Raw genomic sequence first — 24453 nt, forward strand, 5'->3', positions numbered from 1 at the left:
TTTTTTTTATATCAGAGGGATTATTCATTATGAATTTGTACCAACTGGACAGTTAACCAAGTTTACTATTTGGAAGTGCTGAAAAGGCTGTGTGAAAAAGTTAGACGACCTGAACTTTTCGCCAACAATTCATGGCTCTAGCATCACGACAATGCACCAGCTCACACAGCACTGTTTGTGAGGGAGGGAGTTTTTAGCCAGTAAACAAATAACTGTATTGGAACACACTCCCTACTCACCTGATCTGGCCTCCAATGACTTCTTTCTTTACCTGAACATAAAGGAAATACTGAAAAGAAGACATTTTGATGACATTCAGGACATCAAGGATAATATGACAACAGCTCTGATGGCCATTCCAGAAAGAGTTCCAAAATTACTTTGAAGGGTGGACTAGGTACTGGCATCGGAGCATAGCTTCCCAAGGGGAGTATTTTAAAGGTGACCGTAGTGATATTCAGCAATGAAATATGTAGCAGTTTCTAGAATGAGTTCGCAAACTTAATTGTTATACTGTGTGTGTGTGTGTGTGTGCGCGCATATACACGCACATACACAGGGAAAACCAAACAGGCAAACTTATCTATGATGACAAAAGTCAGATACAAAGATGGAAGGAAACTAAGTGCAAAGGGGCACAAGGGAACTTTTCATGGAGATAGAAATGTTCTCTGTATCTTGTTTTGAATAGTGATTATAATGTCAAAACTGCCCAAACACAAGACCTGTACATTTTATGTTACATTTACCTCAATTTTTTAAAAAAATGACACCATGGTTATGCAGTCAGCAAAATCCATTAAGTGGGAAATTCCACAGGACAAGCAACCAGATTTTTCCACAAGAAAAGGAAAAGAAAAAAAGGCAGAAGTGACTTATAGATTAAAAGAGACTTCAAATATCAACCATACACAACATGTGGATGGACTTTGTCTGACTCATGATTCGAACCAATCAACCATTAAAAAGGAAAATCACACAATTTAAGGGAATTTGAACAATGAAGATATTCAAAAGTTGTTCACTGTTTTACTGTGATTCTAGTAATGTGGTTATGCTTTCAAAAAGTCTTTATATTATAGGATGAATAATATAAAGCAACATGGATGAATCTCACAATGTTGAGTAAAACAAGCCAAACACAAAAGAATACACACTGTATTATTCCATTTTTTAAAAGTTCAAAATCAAGTAAAACTACACTGTATTGCTAGAAGTCTCCACTGGAGAAGAATGAATCGGTGACTAGGAGGAGCATGAGGAAACATCCGAGGTGGTAGCAATTCCAAATCCTGATGAGTGGCAGTTACAACAGATTCACTTTGTGGTCCTTCACTGAACTATAGATTTATGTTTTATATTCTTTTCTGTACGTGCATTATACTTCACAAATAGTTAACTTTTACTAAAAACTCACATATACAGAGGGTGCCAAAAAATTTATACACATTTTAAGAAAGGAAAACTGTATTAAAATTGTAATACTCAATATGTACCGATAACAAAAGATGAATACAAGTCATGTTTGACTTCTGCAATTACAAGAGGTGCTCAAAGTGGTTACCATCAGGGTCCAGACACTTCTGATTAAGGCGAACTACTGGCTTGAGTAATGCTGACCAAAGTGTCCACTTGTATACATTTTTTTGACCCCCCACCCCCCACCCCCCGTATATATAACTGAAGTATACACAGATAAAATAAGTAAATAAAACTACCTGAGATTTAATTCAAAATAACTGAGAGGGAGTGGAGGCTACAAATGAAAGAAGAGGTCCATGTGCTGTGACTGTTGCAGCTGGTGATGAGTACATGGGCATTGATGACACTACTGTTTACTTTGTATGTGTTTATATTTTTCCATAGTAAGTTTTTTAATGTTCACAACCTTAATTACTGCACTTCTAGGAACGGTAAGAATATACTCAGAAACATAGAAAAACAAACACATAATTAGCTCACCGCATTTTTATTTTTAATGGCCCCCAAAATGGGCATAACCTAATGTTCAATAACAGAGAAATGGGCAAATAAACTATAGGAAATCACAGCATAACTTGTACAAGAGTTTTTAGCAGCATGAAAAATGATTATGATAAATTTAGAAAGCAAGATACTAAATTATATCAAGCCTAATCTCAACTACATAAAAATACTTTTATGCATGGGGAAAAAACTGAAAGGAGATATGCTAAAATGGTAGTGATGATTAAGTCTGGGGTTATGAGTGACTTTCTTGTATTTTTCACAACCAGTGTTTGTAACTTTTATCACCGGTGGGAGAAAAATCCATTAAGCCTCCTCCTCATTCACTCATCCAAAATATCAATTCTATCAAAGTTGAGGGAAGAAAGCAAAAACACTAATAAACTGTGGGTGAGTCATCAGTATTGGATTCTAAAAGACTGAGCAGTATGGAAAAAGGTAACAAGACTTTACTCATTAGAAAATCCTATTTGAATTTTTCTCAAGTCCTTTGTATTATCTCTGTATTTAATTACAATTTCAATAGGAGTCTTTTTAATATCAAATTGCTCCCATAGTACAAGTAGCCAATAAACTATTTTTAGAATTTAACAGCATATAAAAAAGCATTATATCCAAGGAACTTCTTTTCAGAAACGGAATAGAGACTATTTCCCACCTAAGTTAGTGTGCCTACTTTAAAGTCCTGTGGCAATAAAACTATCAGATGCTCGTGAAATGAACAGATTTTGATTCAAATGGACATGTCAGCTTGCCATTCTATTCTCATTAGAGCTTTAGCAGAATCCAATGGATATGATTAATATGGATAGGCATACACAAGTCATTCAAATGATTATTACAACAGAACAAAATTGAGAACTTTGAGACAACAGTTTGTTTTCAGATGGGTCTTAAAACTAAGTCTCTAATCAAATTAAGGAGATATAGTCAGGTGATTAGGAAACTCGATTTAGGAAAAATGAGAGAAGGCTGTTCTTACGCAAGGAAGGCTGAGAGGCCTACAGATGTGATGCCTCCCCAGATCTAAAACCACCACCATTCACCTATTTGACACTTGACCATGGTGCTAGAAATTCCTATTCTACTTTTACCCAGTAGAGTTCCCTTGGCTCATGGCTGGTAACTGAGAGTCCCTCAGAGTTCCAACTTGACTTAGGATGACACAAGTATCAGCAGGGGATTTCCCGAATGTGCTATTACAATGGCCACATGGATTCCATAAAGGGAGAAACTCAAGAAATAGAATTTATTTAGAATTATAAAAACTTTTAACAAAGCTTCTCTATAGAATTTTTAAAATATAAAATCTGGAAGAATTTTGTATCACATATGAAGAAATGGTAAAAAATAAAGAAATAAGGGACAGACCTAAATGGATGTCTCCGGATGTTTGTGTCCCCTACAACATAATATGGGGGTTGGTCCCTAATATTTTCATAAATGATATAGAAGACAACATGGAGTAACATTCCAAACAGGGGAATAAACTGAGAAAGAATTTAAAAAGCTATGTGAACGAGTATTATATTACTAGCCTTTGACTTGGGCAGGCATAAGATAATGGCCTAGTGCAGCGGTTCTCAACCTGTGGGTCACGACACTTTGGGGGTGGAACGACCCTTTCACAGGGGTCGCCAGGTACTCGTATGTGGGCATATCTGCATGTGGGCCTGGAGACGGATAGAGGAGCGGTGTCTCGGTTCCTAAGACCATCGAAAATATGTGTTTTCCAATGGTCTTAGGCAACCTCTGTGAAAGGTTGAGAACCGCTGGCCTAGAGAAAAATTAAGTAATCCATGCAGTAATTAAAAGATATGATTTTTGAACTAGTTTTACCTTATTTTTAAAAAGTCACCCAAATCTATGTTGATACCTCAGGACATTAGCCCAGCACCTGTGGTAGGGCTCTTTATAAAGTAGACACAGTAAATAACTAGTGAATTAGATAGAAAAAGACAATTCGAGGAATATAATCAATAATGTTGTAAATATTTCTTAGGGGGCCAGATGGACCCATGTCCTGTTGGGGAGTCCACTTCATAGTCGATGTAGAGGCCTGACCACCGCATTGTATTTCTGAAGCTGATGTTGAATAATATAGTATGTCAACTATAATTATATATACATATAGTCTCGGGACATGGAGTAGAGAGCGGGAACGGATTCAATGGAATTGTAATAGATAAGCATGATATCGGGGGTGGGAGGGCAATAGATGGGGGGAGGGGAGTTGTTACTTTGTGAGGGTGAAAAGGGTAACTATTGCATTGTTCTGTACACCTGAAACTAACAATAAAAAAAATAAATTAAAAAGAATAACTAGTGAATTAAATATGCTGCTATAGACATAAACAGTAATATAAATCAATCAAAATTATATCCTTACCTTTGTATAAAACCATGATATTCTCTCTCAATTACTGATACCACTCATCAACCAGGGACTCAACCCAAGAACCCAGGAGACATCCTCCTCTCCAAGAACATCTAATAAGATTGCCGCGTCCCATCGTCACTGTTCTAAAATACTTGGACTCAGTCTCTCCTCCATCTCCATTCTTGGTACCAAGCAAGGCTTTAGTTACCATTTTTTTCTAAACTATTATAATAAATTCTCTCATTTCTTCCCCTCAACAATTCTTTCCTCACTAGTCTATCCTCCACAACACCTTTGAAGGGCAATCTTTCTAAAACAGAAAAATGATCAAGTCTCTCCCATGTTTATATTGGGTCGTTGGGAAAGTCATGACACATTTTTGCATTGGAAACATAGAAAAATACGTCATGACTTTCCCGACGACCCAATAGTTCCTCTAATGTCTTCCTGTTACAAATTGCATAAGGTACAAACAACTTAACATGACTCAGACACTGTGCATCTCAGGTCTCCTCCCAAGCTTAGTTCCAGTAACACTGAAGTACTGGCAATGCAGTTTTGAGCTTGTAGTGCTGTTTCATACTTTTTTGCCTCTGGACATGCTGGTTCCTCTGCTTGGAATTTCCTTCCTCCCCCTCTGGCCTGCTTGGACAACATTTGATGTTCCAATATCCAACTTAGTAGTTACCTCCTCTTTGAAGACTGTCTTTCCTCCTTATTCACTCCCTCCTTCCTCTTGCCTCTGCACTTTGTACGCCCTAAATTTCATTTATCACAGTACAGCATTAATTATATGTTTATATGGCTCTTATCAGAATATGAGGACAGGGTACAAGATTTTCATTTCTGTATACCCAGCATATTCATTAAACACCAATGGTACACCCGACAGTGTTTGCTGAATAAATAAATGAGCAAAAGACCAAAAAGAACAAAGCTTCTGAACCCAGGACAATTCGTGTAGTTTTGGTAACCACACTAAGAAATAGTCAATAGGTAGAAAAGATCTGAAGAGAGATCATCATAATAATAATTTTTTTTAAAAAGGAACAATTTTCATGCATGGAAAGACGTAAGAAAATAGGCTTCTTCAATTTAGAAAGTCTGAGATGGGTTATAACTAACAGCACAAGAGGTAAATGGAGCAAACATGATACTATTTACTAAATTCTGGAAGCGTTCAACCAGGCAGCATCACTGTATCTTAAAAGTTCTTTTTAGGAATTTTATTTCCAAAAAGTTCCCTTTATTTAACAGAGACTAAGTTTAAACTCAAAGTATTAATGCAAAACAACAATGGAAGTGGGCCACATACAAAACATCTTCCATAAAATATGCATTTGAGATATGCTCTCTATTACTATGGTTTCCATCAGTAAAGTATGCAACTCCCCCTACAGGAAGTAAGTGAATACCAATAATAATCAGCACTTCAGTCCACAATAATAACCTGTCGCAGGTGACACAGAGGCAAACATCTATAGCTACGAAGGCTCTTTGGAATAGCAAGTTAGTAAGTATGTGTATCTGCTACTGTGAAAAAGCAACCTTTACTTTTTATACTTATTCTGCCATACCAATTCATTCAAACCTGCCTAATAAAGGCTTGCTTTTTATCTTTCCCTTCCCTTTAACCACTCATCATGGAGAAGTTTCCACTGACAGAAAAACGTGTGTGTGCTAGATGCATACAGATACACACACACACATTTTGCTTTGTGCAAGCAGCAGTAAGCAGTCTTCAAGTACTTCTGAATACTGCCTCTGACTCAAAGATACCTTTGCCTATAATAGCTATCATCAGTTTAGAAAAATGTCTGCAAATTCAAATAGTAGGTAACACATATGAAGAAAAGTTTTTAAACTAACCTTAAGCTATGATGCTTAAATTAGTTAACTAATTTTTTTTGGAACACACAGAAAAACAAACTACTAAAATAATTCCAGTGGTTCTCAAATTTTACCATCTATCAGAATCACGTGGTGGGCTTATTGCTGGGTCTAACTCCCAGATTTTCTGATTCAGTAAATTTAGGACAGGACCTGAGAATCTGCATTTATAACAAGTTCCCAGACATGTGCTCAGGGTCACACTTTGAAAACAACTGATTTGAACTATTAGCATGAGAAAGAATTTGCAGGTGAGTAATATAGAGCTTAAATAACTAACAGGCTTCCCAAATACCAGTCTAAGGTTCTTTCCATTCTTAGGGTTCAGTTATTATGTTATATTGATATATACTTTATGTATTTTTAGAAAATACACAACATATTTTTGTTAGAGTCAACAGACATTTATTGAGCACCTGAATGAGGCATGGTCCTTGCCTTAAAGAAGTTCACTCCAACTGGGTGAAAAGAAACTCATGATCAAATAATTACAACACAAAGTGACTGGTTCCCCAGAAGAAATGCATATAAAGTGCCTCCGGAACGTAACTGAGAACTCAAGAGAACATCATCTGGGGGCCTTTGAGGATCATTATCAGCATCTTACCAGGAAGATAGAATGGGGTGGGATGGAGAACATTTTAGATATGCACATTCACAGAAAACAATCTACCCAGCACCTACTGTGGACCAGGCGCTGTACCAGGCATGGGGATAAACTGGTGAGAAAAGGCACTGTAGCCGCCTTTGATGATGCTTACACTCTAAAAGGGAAACAGACTATTAAATCATAATCCAAGTAAATATAAAGCGGCAATTTTGATAAGTGTTATGCATAACAGGTATTCTTTTTTTTCTTAAAAGATTTTATTGGGGTATTGGGGAAGGGGAACAGTGTTGGGGAGTTGGGGAAGGGAAACAGCCAAGTTACTGTCCTTCAATCTTAGTTGTGGAGGGCGCAGCTAGCTCAACTCCAAGTCCAGTCACCATCCAGCCGCATGTCGGCAGCTCGCAGCTGCTCAGCTCAAGGTGCTGTGTTCAATCTTAGTTGCAGGTGGGCATAGCTCACCATCCCATGTGGAAGTTGAACCGGTAACCTTGTTGTTAGGAGCACGTGCTTTCACCAGCTGAGCCATCCTGTCACTCGTTGGCAGCTCAGTGGCAGCTCAGCTCGGGTGCAGCTCACTGGCCCATGTGGGAATCGAAACAGTGACCCTGTTGCTCAGAGCTCGCGCTCTTAACCAACTGAGCCACTTGGCCGGCCCAGAGATATTCTATACTGTGAGAACTTACAACAAACAGGAAGATGTGATCGAGTTAAAAAAAATGCTCCTTTGAGAAAAGGGTCTGAACTGAGGTATGAAGAGGGTACCTCAGCATTCTATACACTGTTTTCAAACCCTTGCACATAAGAGTGTTCGTAGGTACTATTACTGTTAAGTAGATAGTTTTGTCTCCTTTCAAGTTCAAAGGAGAAATCTTGGTAGGTTAGTACTCGACTCTACAGGGGGACCAAACTAGTGAAAGTAGCCTGGTGAGCACAGTATAAGAGCAAGGGTAAGCAGATGGTCTCAAGGAGCATGAACAGTCTGTTTCTCCTTTCTCTTATGACCAGAGCAAGCCGGGCTATTCCTGTTCCTTGGCTTCCCTTCTCTTTGATTGGGTTCTGACCACCACCCTCCTAATAACTCTTGGCACTTAACCACAGAATGAAAAGATTTTATTACATTCTGCTTTGTCTTAATGACGAAGTTAAGCAACCAGTAATGTCTGAGTCTCAATGATGTACATGGTACTATGCTATGTGTGTGCCAGGGAAGTGATAACTTGTCCTCAAGGAGCATACATTCTAGACAATTAACTTTCTGTCTTGCATCCAGTTATAGGTAGGGAGAAAAAATTATGAAGATTCAGGAAAGGTTACCTTCAGTATGCAAGGTTAGGAAAACAACATTGAGAAAGGGCTTTAGGGGATGAGAACCAGGGTAGGGACAGGAGACCAGCTATCACAAGTGTGTGGAAAAAACCAAGCAGGCAGCTTGGTTTGGCTGGAGCATATACAGGTTAAGAGTAGATAATAAAACTAACACTCAATTGGGACCTGAACACCAGGCGAAGGAGTCTGTGCCTACAATGGCAAAACCTTACAGTTAACCAAGCACTTATAAATGATTTCCAAAAGGTAAGTTTTATTTTCACTATTCCACACATGAAAAAAATTAAAGTTCATCAAGGTTAAGTAACTTATGGGGCCGGCCGAGTGGCGCGTTGGTTAACAGCTGGCTTGGGATGCCAGAGGACCCCGGTTCGGATCCCACATATGAGGGCCAGTGACACTGCCCTCTACAGCTAAGATGCTGAACAACAGCTCAACCTGGAGCTGGGCTGCCGTGAGTCACCCGCGACGGTATTATAGACTGCAGCCCCTGCTGCAGTGGGTTACCATGGGCTACCGTGTGTAGCCAGCAGCCAGCGTGAGCGGCCGTCCAGAAGCCGGCGACTGATCTGCCTCGCCAGGGAAGAGCACAATGATGGTGCCAACTCGGGCCAGTGAAGCAACGTCCTCCACCACTAGACTGAAGAACCAAAGGACAGCAACTTGTCTGTTCCTCTTCCCCCAATTCCCCAGCGCTGTTCCCATCCCCCAATTCCCCAATAAACAAAAAATTAAAAAATCTTAAAAAAAAAAAAACGTTAAGTAACTTGCCTAACATTACAGAGTATAAATTGAAATTCAAAGCCAGGTCTCATGAACCAAAGCCCAGTGCCCATCCCATACCAGTGACTTAATAGAGTGGGACTATCACAGAGCATGGGAACATGATCAGAATGTTGGAAGCAAAAAATTAGAAATAATGGAAAAGATGCCTGGAAAAAAAAATCTAAGAAGGCTACTAAAATAGTCCAGACTAAGAGTCAGAACTAAGAGTGGTAGTGGGAACCACAAGACAGATGAATATCAAATTCCAGCAGGTCTGAGCAACTGATTAAATATGGAGGATAACAGAGGAAGGAATAATAGCTAATAACGCTATTAACAAGAAAATGTAGCAGTCTCTTCCATCGTAAAACAAAACATAAACCAAAACCCAAGAGAACCTTCTCTGGATCCTACACTTTAACTATGATGTGCATCCCTTCTCTCTTCCCAGTCAAACTTCTCCAAACTTCTCTTCATTCACTGTCTCTTTTTAATTTCACATTTATTTTGAAGGGTGTCTTCTGCCCCCAAATACCACGGAAACTCCTGTTTAAAGTCAACACCATCCTCTATGTTGCCAAATGCAGTGGAACTCTCGGACTTCAGTATACTCAGCCTCTGAGCAGTGTCCACCTCAGCTGAGCACTCCCTCCTCTTTGAAACACTACCATAAGTATAAAGGGATGTTTAAGAATACAAACTGGAGCCACACAAACCTGGATTCGAAAACCAACTTCTCCAACTACTAGCCGGTGATCTTGGGCAAATTATACGTACAGTTCCTTCTTTTTCCTAATCTATAAAATAGAAATACTAAAAGTACCTACTTCATAGAGTTATGAGCATTAAATGAGTAAAAATACACTAATGCTTAGAACAGTCGCCTGACTTCTAAGACACTACTCTTTTGATTTTCCTCACACTTCTCAGGCTGTCCTTCACACACCCCTTATAAGCCAGTCCGGTCCACCCACCTTCAACCGCCACACCTGTGCCACTGAGACCCGGCTCTGTGCCAATAAGACCTTGCTGAAGCCCAGAATCATACTCACTCACTCAACAGTTCCAAGGCGCCTCACATCCAACCTGTCCAAACTTATACAAAACTGAACTTCGGCTACTTCCCTCAACCTCCAAACGTGCTCTTCCTTCAGTGTGCACTATCTCAATAAAAGGACTACACCACAAGCTGCCCACATGAGAAAAACTTGAGTCATGCTTATATGTACCCCTTTCACCTCACCCTCGCCGCATCCAATGAACCAAAGTCCTATGATTCTATTTCCTAAATATTTCTCAAGACCTGCCTAATTCTACTGTCAGCACTCTCCATCATACCACCATCACATATTACCTGAACCTCTGCAGTGGCCTCCTCATTGGTCTCACCAAACCCATCCTTGCTCTCTCCCTGATCCTTTCTCTATACTGCAGCCATTGATATTAATCTAAGGGTATCACTCCTCTGCTGAACTTCTGCCTTCTCACTGTCTTCAGGATAAAACCCTACTTGACCCCAACCCCTAACAACCTTGTCAAGACTGTAACGCTCTCCTCTATTAACTTCTCTCCAGTTACACTGGACTTTTTGGTTTTGTTTGGTTGGCAGGTTCCTGAAGCATGTCAGATTCCTTCCAACCTCAGGCTTTTGGCATATGTTAGTCACTTCTTTTTTAGCTGGTTACCTCTTACTCCCTCTTCAGGTCCCGCCTTTAAAATTTAAAGGCTTTCTCAGGAAAAGTGTTCTCTTATGCCTCCTCCCACTCCTGAAGGTTAGATTAGGTCACCCTATTATACACTGTCATTGCAACCTGTATTTACTTTTGTAGTCCTTTGAGTAACTATAATTAACATTACTGGTGTCAGTATTTATTTAATGTCTGACTTCCCCACCACACTGTAAGCTTCATGACAAAGGGACCATGCCTGTCTTGCTCATCAGTATATCCCCAAGAGCCTTACGTGGTGTCTGACACATGAAGTGCTTGCAATATTTTCCCATTCCTGCCACAGGGCTTTGCATTAACTGGTCCCTCTACCCAGAGCTCTCCTGACCCAGAGCTGGTCCCCTAAGTCCTTGAACTTCACAAAATTGGCTCATCATTCAGGTCTCAGTTACGAAATGCCATCTTCAAAGGAAGACTTTACTGATCATCCAATCTCAAGAAGTGATTCCCACCATACAACCATTTCATCACCCTCTTAATTTCTTCAAAGCATTCAGCACATCTGAAACCACAGTATAGTATTTGGAAGTTTTTAAAAAGCAAGGCCCAAATAAAGTGCCTGGCACAATATAAGCATTCAATAAACACTTAAGTGAATAAATCTCCTGAATGAGAAAAGGTGACTTGGGAAACACCTCCAATTCATCAGCAAAACGTTTACAAACTGCTCCTGCAAAGTCGAAGAAATGGCAGTACAGCTAGTATGCTTGCAAGCCAGGCTGCCTACTTTGAATCCTGGCTTTTTCCCTAAGATCTTAACCAGATAGCCTCAAACACATTACTTAACTGCACCAAGTCTCAGTTTCCAAACCAGTAAAATGGAATTAGAACCTACCTTAAAAAGGGTGTTGAGAATTATTAATATATATATAAAGTGCCAGTACCAAGCACACAGTATACACTCAATGTGTGTTATTATCCATCAGATTGGGCTTTCCCTGCCATGTTTCAAATATACACGGTGTCTTTTCCTTTATCTTATTCACCCCAAAAGGGTCACCATATACACTGCACAACTCTAAGGGCATCTTTCACATAGATTAAGATATGTGAATGGCACCTTCTGGAATTGCGCTACATGGTAGCACCACCCTCAAGTTCCAGCAACCCCTAGAATTGTGATGATCAAAAGATTAATATGAGATATATATATATATATATACATATATATATATATATATATGTATATATATATATATGGTCACGGGATGTGGCGTACAGCATAGGGAGTAGTTAATGGAATAATAACAGCTATATACGATGTCAGAGGGGTAGTAGATTAAGGGAGGGGTATAAATCTGTAACTATTACATTGTTTTGTACAACTGAAACTAAAAAAAAAAAAAAAGAAAGATTAAGATGATCAAAAAAGACACAAGAAACAAAGAAGTACTTTGGAAACTCTAAAAGTCATAAAATGATCACTGTATTTACAAATCTACATTCTCTTGAGTTACTGTCAGAAACAAGAGTTGGGCTGGCCAGATTACTGCCCTGTGATCCAGGGATGTAAAGAGATGGATTAACATTCGGGCTACCTTGAATTTACACTGAGGACTACAACCAGCTCAAGAGGCTGATTCTCGGGAATGGTCATGGGGTATCCAGCTGTAGGGCAATTCATAATATCTCAATATTTGTTCATATCAACACTGCAGCTTTTATCTCATTTTTCTATCCTTCAAAGAGAGTATCAAAACGAAATTTCTTGTTATGACTTAATTACTGATCTCAAGACAGTGAATACTTACTCTGGTTACCCAAATAAACTGATCTTAGGATGAGAAGAATAATAAAGAAATCTAAAAATGGGTTGAGGATTTGCCATGACCATGAAGTTAGCTTTGTGAAAATTCAAAACACAAAAGCTTCATGTTTACTTACTTTGGGCAAAGCCCTAGAAGAAACAATGAGAGTGCTTTCGAGATGTTTTGTGTTAGACTTAAAATTCTAAGACGAAAGTGGCTGGTTAGCTCAGGTGGTTAGAGCACAGGCTCATAACACCAAGGTTGCAGGTTCGATTCCCACATGGGCCAGTGAGCTGTGCCCTCCACAACTAGATTGAAGACAACTACTTGACTTGGAGCTGATGGGTCCTGGAAAAACACACTGTTTCCCAATAAAAATTTTGTTTTTAAATTCTAAGATGAACAGCAGATAATCAGTAAGGCAACACTGATAGAACCTATCTAGTGGCTATTTCTTCAGATCAGGGTTTTCAATCTTACACTACTGACATTTGGAATCAGATAATTCTTTGTTGTGGGGGGCTGACCTGTGTGTTTAGAATGTCTTAGCAGCACCCCTAGCTTCTGTTCACTAAAATACCAGCAGTACTCCCCTAGTAGGACAAGCAAAAGTGTCTCCAGATACGGCTAAACATTCCCCGATGGAGCAAAATCTCTCCCAGTTGAGAACCTCTGCTTTAAACAATCCTGTTCCAACTGTCTAAAACACCCACCCATGTTCTCTCCTCCCCATTTCAGAACTCCCTCCCTCTGACCTTCCTGGTCACCCAGACTTAATCCCAGAGTACACCTCAATTCTTCATTTGCCTTTGCCTCCCAAATCCTCAGCAATCAGTGCCACTCCCTCAATGATAGGTCAGTTCTCTTGTTCAAAACCACAGCTGGTGACAGGGTTGATACTAGTCCTCAGGGCTCATGATTCCTAATCAAGCACTCTTTTCCATCACGACATGCTGCTATCCATCAGTCACCAAGTTCTGGCAGTCCTTCACTGCCAGTGTGTCTTACTTCTATGCCTTCCTCTCCATTTCTATTTATACCCCGGAGCAGTGGTCTCACACTGTTGCATGCATCAGAATCACCTGGCTTGTTGAAACACATAAGGCCGGGCCCCAACCCCAGAGGTTCTGATTCAGTAAGTTTGGGGCAGGGCCCAAAATTCTGCATTACTAACATTTTCCCAGAAACCCAGATAATGCTTATGCTACTGGTGAGAAGACCACACTTCAAGAACCACTGCCCCAGAGTTCAGGTACCTATTACCTTAAGAGGTAACCTCTCTCTGTATTCTTCGAGACACCTCTCAGACCTAAAACTGCAAAAATATTACTCCTTAAACACCACTTTGATCAAATTACTGTTCTATTAAAAATAAACCACAACTTATGACTCTCTATTTTCCATACCTGGCTTCCATAATTGTTTAAAATGAAACATTATTGACAGCGCCTCCCAAAGCAAATCTACGTTAGTCCTACGAATCTAATGGATGTCTTCACAACAGCCTTACAAGCCTCCCGCTCCACAGTAAAGCTTATGCTATCTCTACCTCCTGCAAGGCCACCCTCTTCCCTCCTCCTCCTCTCTACCTACCTGAAGGAGGCCTTCACCACTGTATTTGCCAAAAACACGTTTGGTCACTATCTGCTGCCTTTTATCTTTATGGTTTAAGTTTTTACCAAGTACTCACAGATAGAGAAAACCCCCAAGAACCTAAAATTTAAAACAGAAAACAATGATATGAGTGACATGCATAAATAAAAGGGCTGACATATATACAAACTACATAAATACTGCTGTTTTAATAGATTAAGTGCAATAAATTCAAAGTTCACAAAAAGAATGTGCTAATTTTTTAAAAACAGGATTAATACTGGCTGTCAAATATTTATAGCTATCTCATTTAGGATGTTAAGCAGGCATCTGCTAGAGAAGAAAGTTTTAAAGTAGCTGCAAAGAAAAAGTACTCAGTCTACAACTTCCTACAACAAAAGTGGGTATCATTTGTTTTATGTATGAAATGTACCACAAAAAGAGACTAAGTATGGTGAAAAAGGAAACACAAGGTTCAAAGTCTGGTTCCACTCCTGACCAGCTCTGTGATCTTGGGCAAATCAAGACCCCTCCCTAAGCCTCCATTCCCATAATTTAAAAAAAATAATTAAACTATACCATCTACCTTACAGGGTTGTTTTTGAGGGTTAAATAAGGCAATGTATATGAAAGAACCTAGCCTAGTACTTGGCACATTATAAATGTTTATTGAATTTTAACCTCTGTTGATGTGAAAGCATAATGCAAAAATACATTACAGCAAAAATGAGACAAACAGAGCAAATTAATGAACCCTGATTAAGGACATCCATTTCCCAAGAAAAATATTTTTTAAAATATAAAATAAAGAATATATGTCCTGAGGCGGCCTGCTGGCTCAGGTGGTTAGAGCATGGGCTCATAACACCAAGGTTGCCGGTTCGATTCCCACATGGGCCAAGGAGCTGTGCCCTCCACAACTAGATTGAAGACAACTACTTGACTTGGAGCTGATGGGTCCTGGAAAACACATTGTTCCCCAATAAAATTTCTTTTAAAAAAAGAATATATGTCCCTCAGCATGGTATGCAGTATATGTACCAATTCCCTGACTTCATGGCCAAAACCTGACTTAATGATGTTAGAGAGTAACACAAACACCATCACTTGCAACTTCACAACTTTAAGGTTGTCTAAAAGTCAGCAAAAACCTTGACATATTAGGTTTAAGACAGGATTAAAGGCAGGAGAACTTAAATTCTGACCGAGCTTTTAAAGTTAACTTGGTATTTTCTTATTTGTTCTAATGACCCAAATTCTATAAATGTGTTCATCTGACAGGTGTGCTAAGCATGTTTTTGTCTGTTATAGCTTAGACCTTCTGGTTCTTATGGACACTGCAAGACCCAATACTTGCACTATTTTGCTCATCCCTGTGCACCAAACTCTCCTCCATTCTAGTGGCCTATTCCTAGCACTCGAGAAAACTGGTAGGAAAGAAAAGTATTTATCAAGGCATCCAACAATATAAACTTTCTATGTTGTAGACTGAGTACTTTTTCTTTTTTTTTGAGGCTACTTATTGAACACTTTGTACGTTTCAGGCACCGTTCAAAGAATCCGATATATATATATATATATATATATATATATATACCATAAACAAAATCAAAGTCCCAACTCTCAAAAAGCTTACACTCTAATGAAGACATACGTACAAACATATAAACTTAAGCATGGTAGGTAGTGATTAGTGTCAGCAAAATAAAACGAGAAAGTGATAGGGCTTAAATATAGTCCTTACTCTGGTCCCCAAAATATGGCTTACTGTGGAAGACTGATACGTAAGAATAAAGAATTAGCTCCCTCATTATCTGCATTTTGAATCACCCAAAAATGGGTAACAAGTTTTTCCTACATCATCAGAACAATTTACTCCTCCACAAACACAGGCTGAAGGTTAAGTCTAATGAAATAATTATAAATAAGCTAATTCAACTATTTAGACCATCTATAATTTTTTCTAGTTGTTAACAATATGACCCTTTCATGCTAGGGAAAAAATGGCTTAAAATTAGGATTTTATTTTGCCAAGACCATTCCTGGTCAAAGGACCTCAGAGTGGGGTCATTCAAAGTGGGACTGTTTGTAAAAGGGATGACCTGGTAATTGCTGCTCAATCTGGGGACACAATTTCAAGGGTAACCCAAAGAAAGGTGAGAATATCATTATGGCTTCAAAGCCCCCAGTTTCTCGCAACAGATAAATGATTTAGCTATTTCAGAGAGAATCATATGTAAGACACATTAATAGAACTGAACATCTGATTGTGGAATAACATCCTTTAGAAAATCTCTTAATCTCATCATCAAGACTGACAAGCAAATTGAATTCTCAAATAAATTAACATCTCCCTCTTCAGATAACACCACTGGGCTTAGGTGAATTCAAGAGAAAAAAATATTCAGGTTACATAACTTCTTTTATCCTGAAGTATATTGTCTTCACTGTCTTTTACACTGATTTCGGTGTTTCTACCATTTGTTTCTACAATTGCCTTTGGCAGGGGCTAGTGAATTTTTGGCAGGGGCAGATATTACAACCCAATATAACGAAGGCCATCTTTTCAAAAAGAAAAAAGAAAAAAGTCCCAGGTTAAAACTAAAGGTCATGATACTACATAGCATAGAAATCTTAAGCATTTACTTTAAATACACACTATTTTGCCCTTGATTTTCTATGTAATAATAAGGATTATTCAGAATTGGTGTGATTTCAAAAACCTAAAAGATTATCAATTATAATCATTAGGATTTAACTAATGCTTTAGATTAAGAAACGACGAAATATTATGCTAAACATTTCCTATAAATGAATACTTAAATATAAACAGTGACAAACATCTAAAACTACTTCGACACTTTGGCTCCTGAAACCAAATGAATAAAAAAAAGTTCCATCTTTAGTACCTGTCAAAGTTTTTCTATAAGGTCCTACATCTAAATTTATTAAAATATAAACATTTACCTCAGCACAACTTAATATCCACCCATCACCAAAACTGAAGATTCTGTCCCTCTCCGCAGGTATATCAATTTGACTTGAGGATCTATCTGGCTTCGTTCTAGGAATCTATACACTAAAACTACTACTCTTTTCATTAAAAAACAAAAACAAAAAAAAAAAACTGTCTCGCTTAAAAAAAGCCAAACATTGTTTATCCTCCCTTGTCATTTTCTACACTGCAAAATAAGTTTTCTAGTTCCAGAAAGTAGAGTTTATGCCCCAAATCTATACATACACACCATCTTCAAAGGTATAATTCTCTTCCACGTGTAATAGGTAAATAACAGTTTGGCAAAATACAAGCCAATTTTTAAAAATTATCTATTTCTGATTTTTTTAAATGACTTGTCACGAAGATGATATAAACATCAAAATTTACTTTACCAAATCCAACCTGTACATTTGAAACAGTTGTCAGTAAAAAGCATTAAAAGGATTTATTCAATCATGAATAATATTCTTATTAGTAAAAATACAACTTTTTTTTTTTAATGGGTAAAGGGTCCTGAATACAAAGTCATTCTCATTCATAAATGAGTTTGGGCTCAAGACTTTTAATACTGGTACTGTTTTCTCTCCCAAGAGGCTACTTTGAAGGTATGACACAGAGGGATGACCATTAGGTTTTGTCCCCCAAAACAACATGGAAGTACTAATAGTCAACAACACTAAATTCAATTCGACAAATATATACTGTATGACACCAACATAAACTTTAATCACTAACCCAAATTAGTAAACCTGTCATTTTCTCTCAAACTTTATGTTCCTTCCATGGCCAATAACTGCAAAACTAAATAAGTTCTATACCTTGACCTACTTTACACATCGTTAAAATATATGTAAACTACAATATAGATTAGCCTTTATGCCTTTGTGTTAGTCTTAAAATTCCTCAAATAAGATCTAACTTAATCAGTAAAGAATTCTGTAACATGAACAGTCACCAGAGACATTAAAAGTTTGGTAGGCTGACTGCCATATAAATAAGCTGCCAATATGCTCTCATATCAAAAGTTATGTTATGGATGGGATTTACACTTCAGATATAACTTTGTCATGTAATCTTAGAAAGGAAAACAGACATCAGTCACCATGAACTTCAAGATTACTGCCCAAAAATTCCAAGTAAAAAAGATCCCCCCAAATATTTGATGCGCCTTCTTACACAACATGGCTACAAGTGTACATGAACCAAGAGAAAAAAATAGGTTAGGTAAGGGTTAATGTATGCAACAGGTAGCAATCACTTTAATTAACAACAAAAATCTCACCAGGACAAAAATCAGATTCCTTGAATCCCCTACCACTACCGCCCTTCCTTGTTAAAAAATGTAAGAACTTTTGCTTGCTGAAAGACTCTTCTTTTGAAAGACAGGATCCCAAGATCCCTCCCATATTTATGTAACAGCTCAACAATTCTACAAGCTTGACATTAAAAGCATCCCCTTTCTTTTCTTTTCCCAAAGAAAAGTTTAATTTAAGAAAGGACAAAACAAAAATAAATCCTAAATGTACAAAATTCCACTACTGATACACTTTTATTCCTAAAACTTAGCAATAAAGAATTATAATCTCACCACACAGATTGGAAGACAAGAGGCAAATCTCTGAAATAAGGCTTGCCAGAACATATGCCTGCTGATATACTTGCCAGTACACTCCACACCTTTTTAACGGTCACATTTAAAAAACCAACAACAACAAAAATACTAGCCTTTTCTCAAAAAAACTGGAGATCATCAGAAAATGGATTAAAGAATCACTCTTTTTTCCTCCAAACTGAGTCTAAAACGCAGAGCCAAATAAAACCACCATAAATTCCTTTAGTGATCTCCTAGGTCTTCAGTTCACCAAATTTCACATAATACATACAATTCTGTGGCTTTCCTCATACCCCACTATACAAACACAAATTCAAATTTCCGAAATAAATACATGATGAGAATATTAATAAAGCTCTCTTTGACTAGGGAAACAAAATCAAATTCTTCAACTCCAACAGGGAAACCTTGAGAGGAAAGTGGAGCCTAGAGGAACCAGTATTCATATAAACACACGCACTAATTCCCTCCAAATTACTAAGTAAAAATTTCTTTCAACAAGCTGTCATACACCCCTCTCAAAATACAAAACTTCATCAGCATCCAGTATTTTACCTTTTCTCAATCAACTCACCCCAACCCTCCAAACCTATCAAAGTATTAGATTTTTTTAAAAAGATTCTAGTTCTCCTCCCCAGTTCAAAACCACGAATCCTGACACACCACAATCTAAAAAAATAATAATATAAAACTATCCTTCCTCAGTTTTGCCTCTGAACTCTACATTCTAAATCTAACTTAGATTTATTACAATGACAGTATTGCAAAATTTGGAATCCTCATCACGTTGTAATCCACAAAATCCGTCGACTTGCAATGGTTTCTGCAGAAGTTAAAGGCTACACAGAAGTCCATTTCCAAACAGGATGAACATTAAAGCTCTATCTACTTGGCCTAAAATCCAAATGAGATATTAATATACCTTCCTTCCTCCTCTGGTTCACAAAAAAGCCACCTGAAAAGTTTTAATCACAATATGTTCACAAATGGAGACAAAATAGCTATTGTGCTTTAAAGCTGGGGAAAAAAAAGAAAGAAAAGAAAATACTAACCAATCTCTGGCTGTAACGAATCCTTTCTTCTTCGGGTTCCATCTCTCACTCTTCTGTTGAAATTACTGTAAAGAAACCACTCCAGGGCTGCCTTCCTCTTCCTCCTTAGGAACCAGATTGCAACACTAAAGAATAATGATACGGGCAGCGATGAGAACACAAACTCAAGCCTTTCTTTTCACGGAAAGAAGTATTTAAGATATGTGTAAGTTGAAGGCTCTCTGAGATATCTGGTTCCTCTTCATCAGTTTGGGACCTTTCTGCTCTTGGGCAAGTGGTTCCATGTCATGATCAACATTAATCACATTACAACTGTCCCAGGCCTAGGCAAAAAGAGATGTCGGTTTCAGTTCCCTGTGGACCTGCCATACCACTTGTTTCTCCCCACAGGATACAATTAGCAAGCTCCCCTTCGTGGCAGCATTAGAGAAAGGGGTAAAAAAAAGTGGGGGGGAAGGGGGCAGGACTTTAGTATCTCTAGAGAGCTGACCAGGTGAAGCAGGCACTGAACTAACCCAGATCCTAACCAAATTAGTTCTCTCTCACTGGTAATTAGAAACTAAAGGAAAGAACAGACTATATAAAAAGAGGACAAGAAATAAGGATTTGAAGAAAGACTCCAAAACAATTTCCCATACCCCTTTAGCAGGCAATAATCGTGGCCTGCCTTCTAAGACTCCCCCACTCTTTCCATTCCCAAACCAACCCTCCACCCCAACCCAAGATGCATACAACTCTGAAACAAATTCAAGAGTTGCAAATCAGAAACAAAAATCTCATCAGGTCCTTCTGGATAAAGTAATAAACGATTCTACCTATAGGTATAAAATACATCTTTTCTAAAAATTAAATAGACAGGTTTGCGCGACGGTCGATCCACAATACCAAAAAGGGTTTTTCATTTTTCGAAATATTCTCATGAATAATGGCTTCCATAGGAAATGCAGATTTTTTTTCCCCTTTTTGTCACTACATTACAGCCACGTTAATAGCATCCTTTCAAAACTGCTACGAGACCAGAGGACCCGATGACACAGTTTGCAAGAACAGTTCCCCGCAGAGCCCTCCTGGAGGAAGCCCTGCCCCAACTAGGGAGGGAAACAGTGTTTGCACCCCTGGACGAGGACCGCCCGGACTTGAGATCAGCCAGGGCTGGAGAGAAAAAAGGGCAAATCGCGCCGGGCTTCCCCTGGGAAAAGGCATTTCAATGGTTCCCCCATCGGAAAAAGTAGAAACTTTACATTAAGTCTTTAGATAACACGGTGAACCAAACTTCCAAAGGGGGGGCGGGTAGGAGGGGAACTCACCGGGGATTTTGCTCTTGGGTTCTTGTCCAAGTGAGAAGTAAAAGATTCCAAAAACTGAGGAAAAATTAAATCCCAAATGTCGTCTTCAGTTTTTTCCGTGGATCAACCCAGTATCCAGAGAGGGTCAGAGCGACCCGGAAAAGAGAGGAAACAGTTGCTGAATCAAACCTCCTCTTCTGGCTTTGGAGACCGGGAGTCGGAGGCGTCAGGAGAGGGGAGCGCGACCCCTCGGCGCCGAGCCCGGGGCGCCCCCGCCTCCCCCGGGCCAGCGGTCAGCAGCCTGAGCCCGATCCCCGGGCCAACCCTGGCTGCGGGGAGCGTCCTCCTCGCTGTGCCCTCAGCTGCCTGGCCGCCTCTGGAGCCAGGGAGCGGCGGCCGATCAGCTGAGACCGGCCGGCCCAAGGCTCCCCGCGCCGCCCCGACCCCCCGGAACGCGGGCCCCGGCCCCGGGGGGCGGAGAGGGCGGGCGCGGCGCGGCGTGCCGGGCTGGGGGCCCGGGCTCCCCTCGCGTCTTCCCCTCAGCCCGGGCTCCGCGCTGCGGGACGAGCCCCCGGCTACTCCCCAGTCGCAGAGGAGGGATTCCGGGGGATGGGCCCCCTGGCGTTGCCCCTCCTCCCGGGGCGCCCCCTGCCCAGGATAGACAGAGCGGCGACAAGCCCAGCCGCTGGGAAGGTGCTCTGCTAGCTGCAGCCGCCGCCGCCGCCGCCGCTGCCGGGGAGGGGTGTTGTTTCCCTCACACAGGAGGAGCCGCTGAAGCAGCCGCCGCCATTTTGAACCCGTCAGACTCTCACATACACACAGCTCCTCCGCGGCGCACTGCGCAGGCGCCGCCTCCCCACCCCTCCTCCGGCTCTCCTCTCTACCCCCCACCCCCCTTCAAGGCTCCCTAGGCTTCTTACCACTCTCCCGGGCGCACGTGAACGCGCACGCGTCACTCTCCTTAACGCGGACACTCCGCCGGCGCGCGCACGCGCGGATGCGTCGGCCTCGAAACGCCCGCGCCCCGCGACGCCGACGCGGCTGCCCGCCCTCCCTCGCGTCAGGCTGCCGGCCCTCCCGCAGGCCCACCGCCCCCGCTCCCCTCCGGCCTCCTTCCTGGGCTCTGGCCCGGCCTGCTGCTCGCGCCTGCGCGCAGGCCACGGATCCTCCTCCGCGCGCGCCCTGCCCCCCCAACGCCCTCGCTCGAACACACAGACACATACACACTTCGGCTCTGTGACCCCGCCCCTCGCTGGCCAGCTGCGCCGGCGGCCCTCCCCCACCTCTCTTGGGAGGGTGGTGACCCCGACCCCCCACAAAGCACAACAGCCGCCCCCCCCCAGCAGTGGGGAGAAGCGCCCCGTTCCCATAAAACCGCCCTCTACCCCAGTCAGCCCGTCACAGTCACACAACCTGAGGGCCGGGCGGCCTGGGCCCGCCTCAAAGCGGGGTCTCCCGGGGTCAGGCCGCTGGGCCCAGCCGACCCGACCTGGGCGCCCAGCTCGGGCCTACCCAGGGCGAGGGGGTGCAAGGAAGGAACACCTTCCCGCCAGCTGCCCTCCCCTCGCGCCGGCCGGTGGGCCAAGGCTAGCCTGCCCGCCATCCCCAGGCAGGCCCCGGCGCCCCCGCCTCGGGGACCATCCGCCCTCGGCTCGGGGGGCTCCTCAGTGCAGCGGCCGGGCCCCGCCTCACCCACTCCTCGCCGCTCCGATGGGGCAGGAAACGGGAGTAGCATGTCTGCCCTGGGTTCGGGTCCCCCGGGGGGGCTCCAGACGCTTGACAAGGGCGTCCACAGGTACCAGGCGTTGCATTGGTCTCCGCGACGGCCCGGGGGCGGTGGCGGCCGGCGCGCCCACCGCGGGCCGGAGGCGCCCGGGTAGGTGGCCCTGGAAGCCCCCACTCCTCGGCCACGCTCAGGTTTCCGCAGCGCCGGTGCCCCCGGCGGCCCGGGTGGGACGTGACCCCGCCCCCGGCGAGTCGGGGCGCCCCCCACGGAGGGGTGCGCGGGCCGTCCCCAGCCCCCTGGCTGGCCTAGCTGCCCCGGGCCGAGGCGGGCGCGGGAGGCCCGGCCGGGAAGATGTCTCCTCTCGGTGCACGCAGCTTCGCGCGAGGGTCAGCGACGGGGCAGCGGCCGCCCGAGGCGCGCCGGCCCTGCCCACGAACGGGCTCCCGCGGCTCGACAGCTGCCCGACGGGCTAGCAGGCAGCGGACGTCGACCGTGCCGGGCCAGAGGTATCTGAGCAACGCCATGCGAGCAGCCCAACCGCGATCAGGGCATTTCCCCAGCCAATCTCGTGCTTTGGGGCCCGTTTAAATTATAAATCCCATAAAGGACGGTGGCTTGGGCGTTGCGCATCCGGGTCTGCACTATTGGCTTCCCTACTCTCTCGCTGAGAGGTGTCACACAGATCTTTTTCTCCCTGCTTTGGTTTCCCACTCTTTAACCTCTGGTTCCTGGGATGCGGGGATGGAGGAGAAGGCATGGGGTGAATCATGTAACTTTCAGAAACAACCTTCAATTCGTAGAAAGACGTTGGAGAAGGACAATTGAAGTAACGATACCTTCTATTTCTATCAAGGTTTGAACTGTAGCGTAAAGACACTGTAAACCCAAGGTATTATATTTATTACCACAGGAGGTTTTTCTACATGCTAACTTAGGGAGTTATACAGACATTCTCTACTTGGTTTCCCAACATCCTTAGGAGACAAGCTAAAGTGCCCGGTAGCATTATACTCATTTTAAATATAGACAATTGAAGTACAGAAAGGATAAACAGCTTGCATAATTACTCTAACAGAGAGGAGTCCAGCACTCTGCAATAGCAGGCTGCAACAGCTTCAACAACAACAACAACAAAAGGTTTGGTAATATGGTATCACCCCTTTGCATTCCAGTCACTGGAAAATATCCTTTATTCTGAGACCAGTTTTGTGCAGACTTCTTCGAGTTTCAGAGCATGATACGAAGATTTTCACAAAAACTTTATCAGGTCTAAAGCCTTTTCACGTCTTTCAGACTATAGTAAATTACATTGGAAAGGCAGCAGTCTTTCACACTGGCTCTACCAGATGTGACCCCATAGGCATCTGGCTCTCTATAGGTATAAAAAAGGCAGCAGCTTGTTTGTTTTATTTTTAAGTAGGAAAGACTTAATTCTCAGATTAAGTAAGAGTTGGGCCTCATCACTATTTGCAAAATGACGGCTTTATTTCCTTCTCATTCGTCCCTATAACCCTCGGAATACTTGGGAGCAAAGAGAGGAGTTCTCTAGCAGTAGCTCAACTTGGTCTTGCCCTTTATCTTAAGGTCCAGAGCCCCTTAAGTAATTAACCCTCAACAGAGTGAATTGTTCACTCTCAGCAAACAGGTGCCTTCTATAGGTTTAGAAGTGGGAGGGGGATACCCTGGGAGGAAACCTAAGAAGCCTCCAAGAACAGTAATAATAATAATACTTATTTTGGACACAACTGCAAGTA

At 41.8% G+C, this 24453-nt stretch overlaps 1 protein-coding gene across 2 annotated transcripts in view; it reads right to left on the reverse strand.

The window, feature by feature from the left end:
- The window catches only part of KDM2A (lysine demethylase 2A), a 99632-nt gene extending 77611 nt beyond the window's left edge, over nt 1-22021 (reverse strand). The window contains exons 1-3 of one of the 2 annotated variants that reach the window (XM_019645301.1): nt 21894-22021; nt 20995-21048; nt 19688-19812 (exon numbers count right to left, since the gene is read on the reverse strand). In XM_019645301.1, coding sequence (XP_019500846.1) covers nt 19688-19729 — 42 coding nt within the window. In that variant the 5' untranslated portion in view covers nt 19730-19812; nt 20995-21048; nt 21894-22021. Of the gene's footprint in view, nt 1-19687; nt 19813-20994; nt 21387-21893 lie in introns of those variants that run through there. The other variant, XM_019645300.1, reaches the window with a different exon arrangement.
- Nucleotides 22022-24453: the final 2432 nt, after the last annotated feature.

This window comes from Hipposideros armiger, unplaced genomic scaffold (assembly GCF_001890085.2).
Source record: "Hipposideros armiger isolate ML-2016 unplaced genomic scaffold, ASM189008v1 scaffold_93, whole genome shotgun sequence".
Lineage (NCBI taxonomy): Eukaryota > Metazoa > Chordata > Mammalia > Chiroptera > Hipposideridae > Hipposideros > Hipposideros armiger.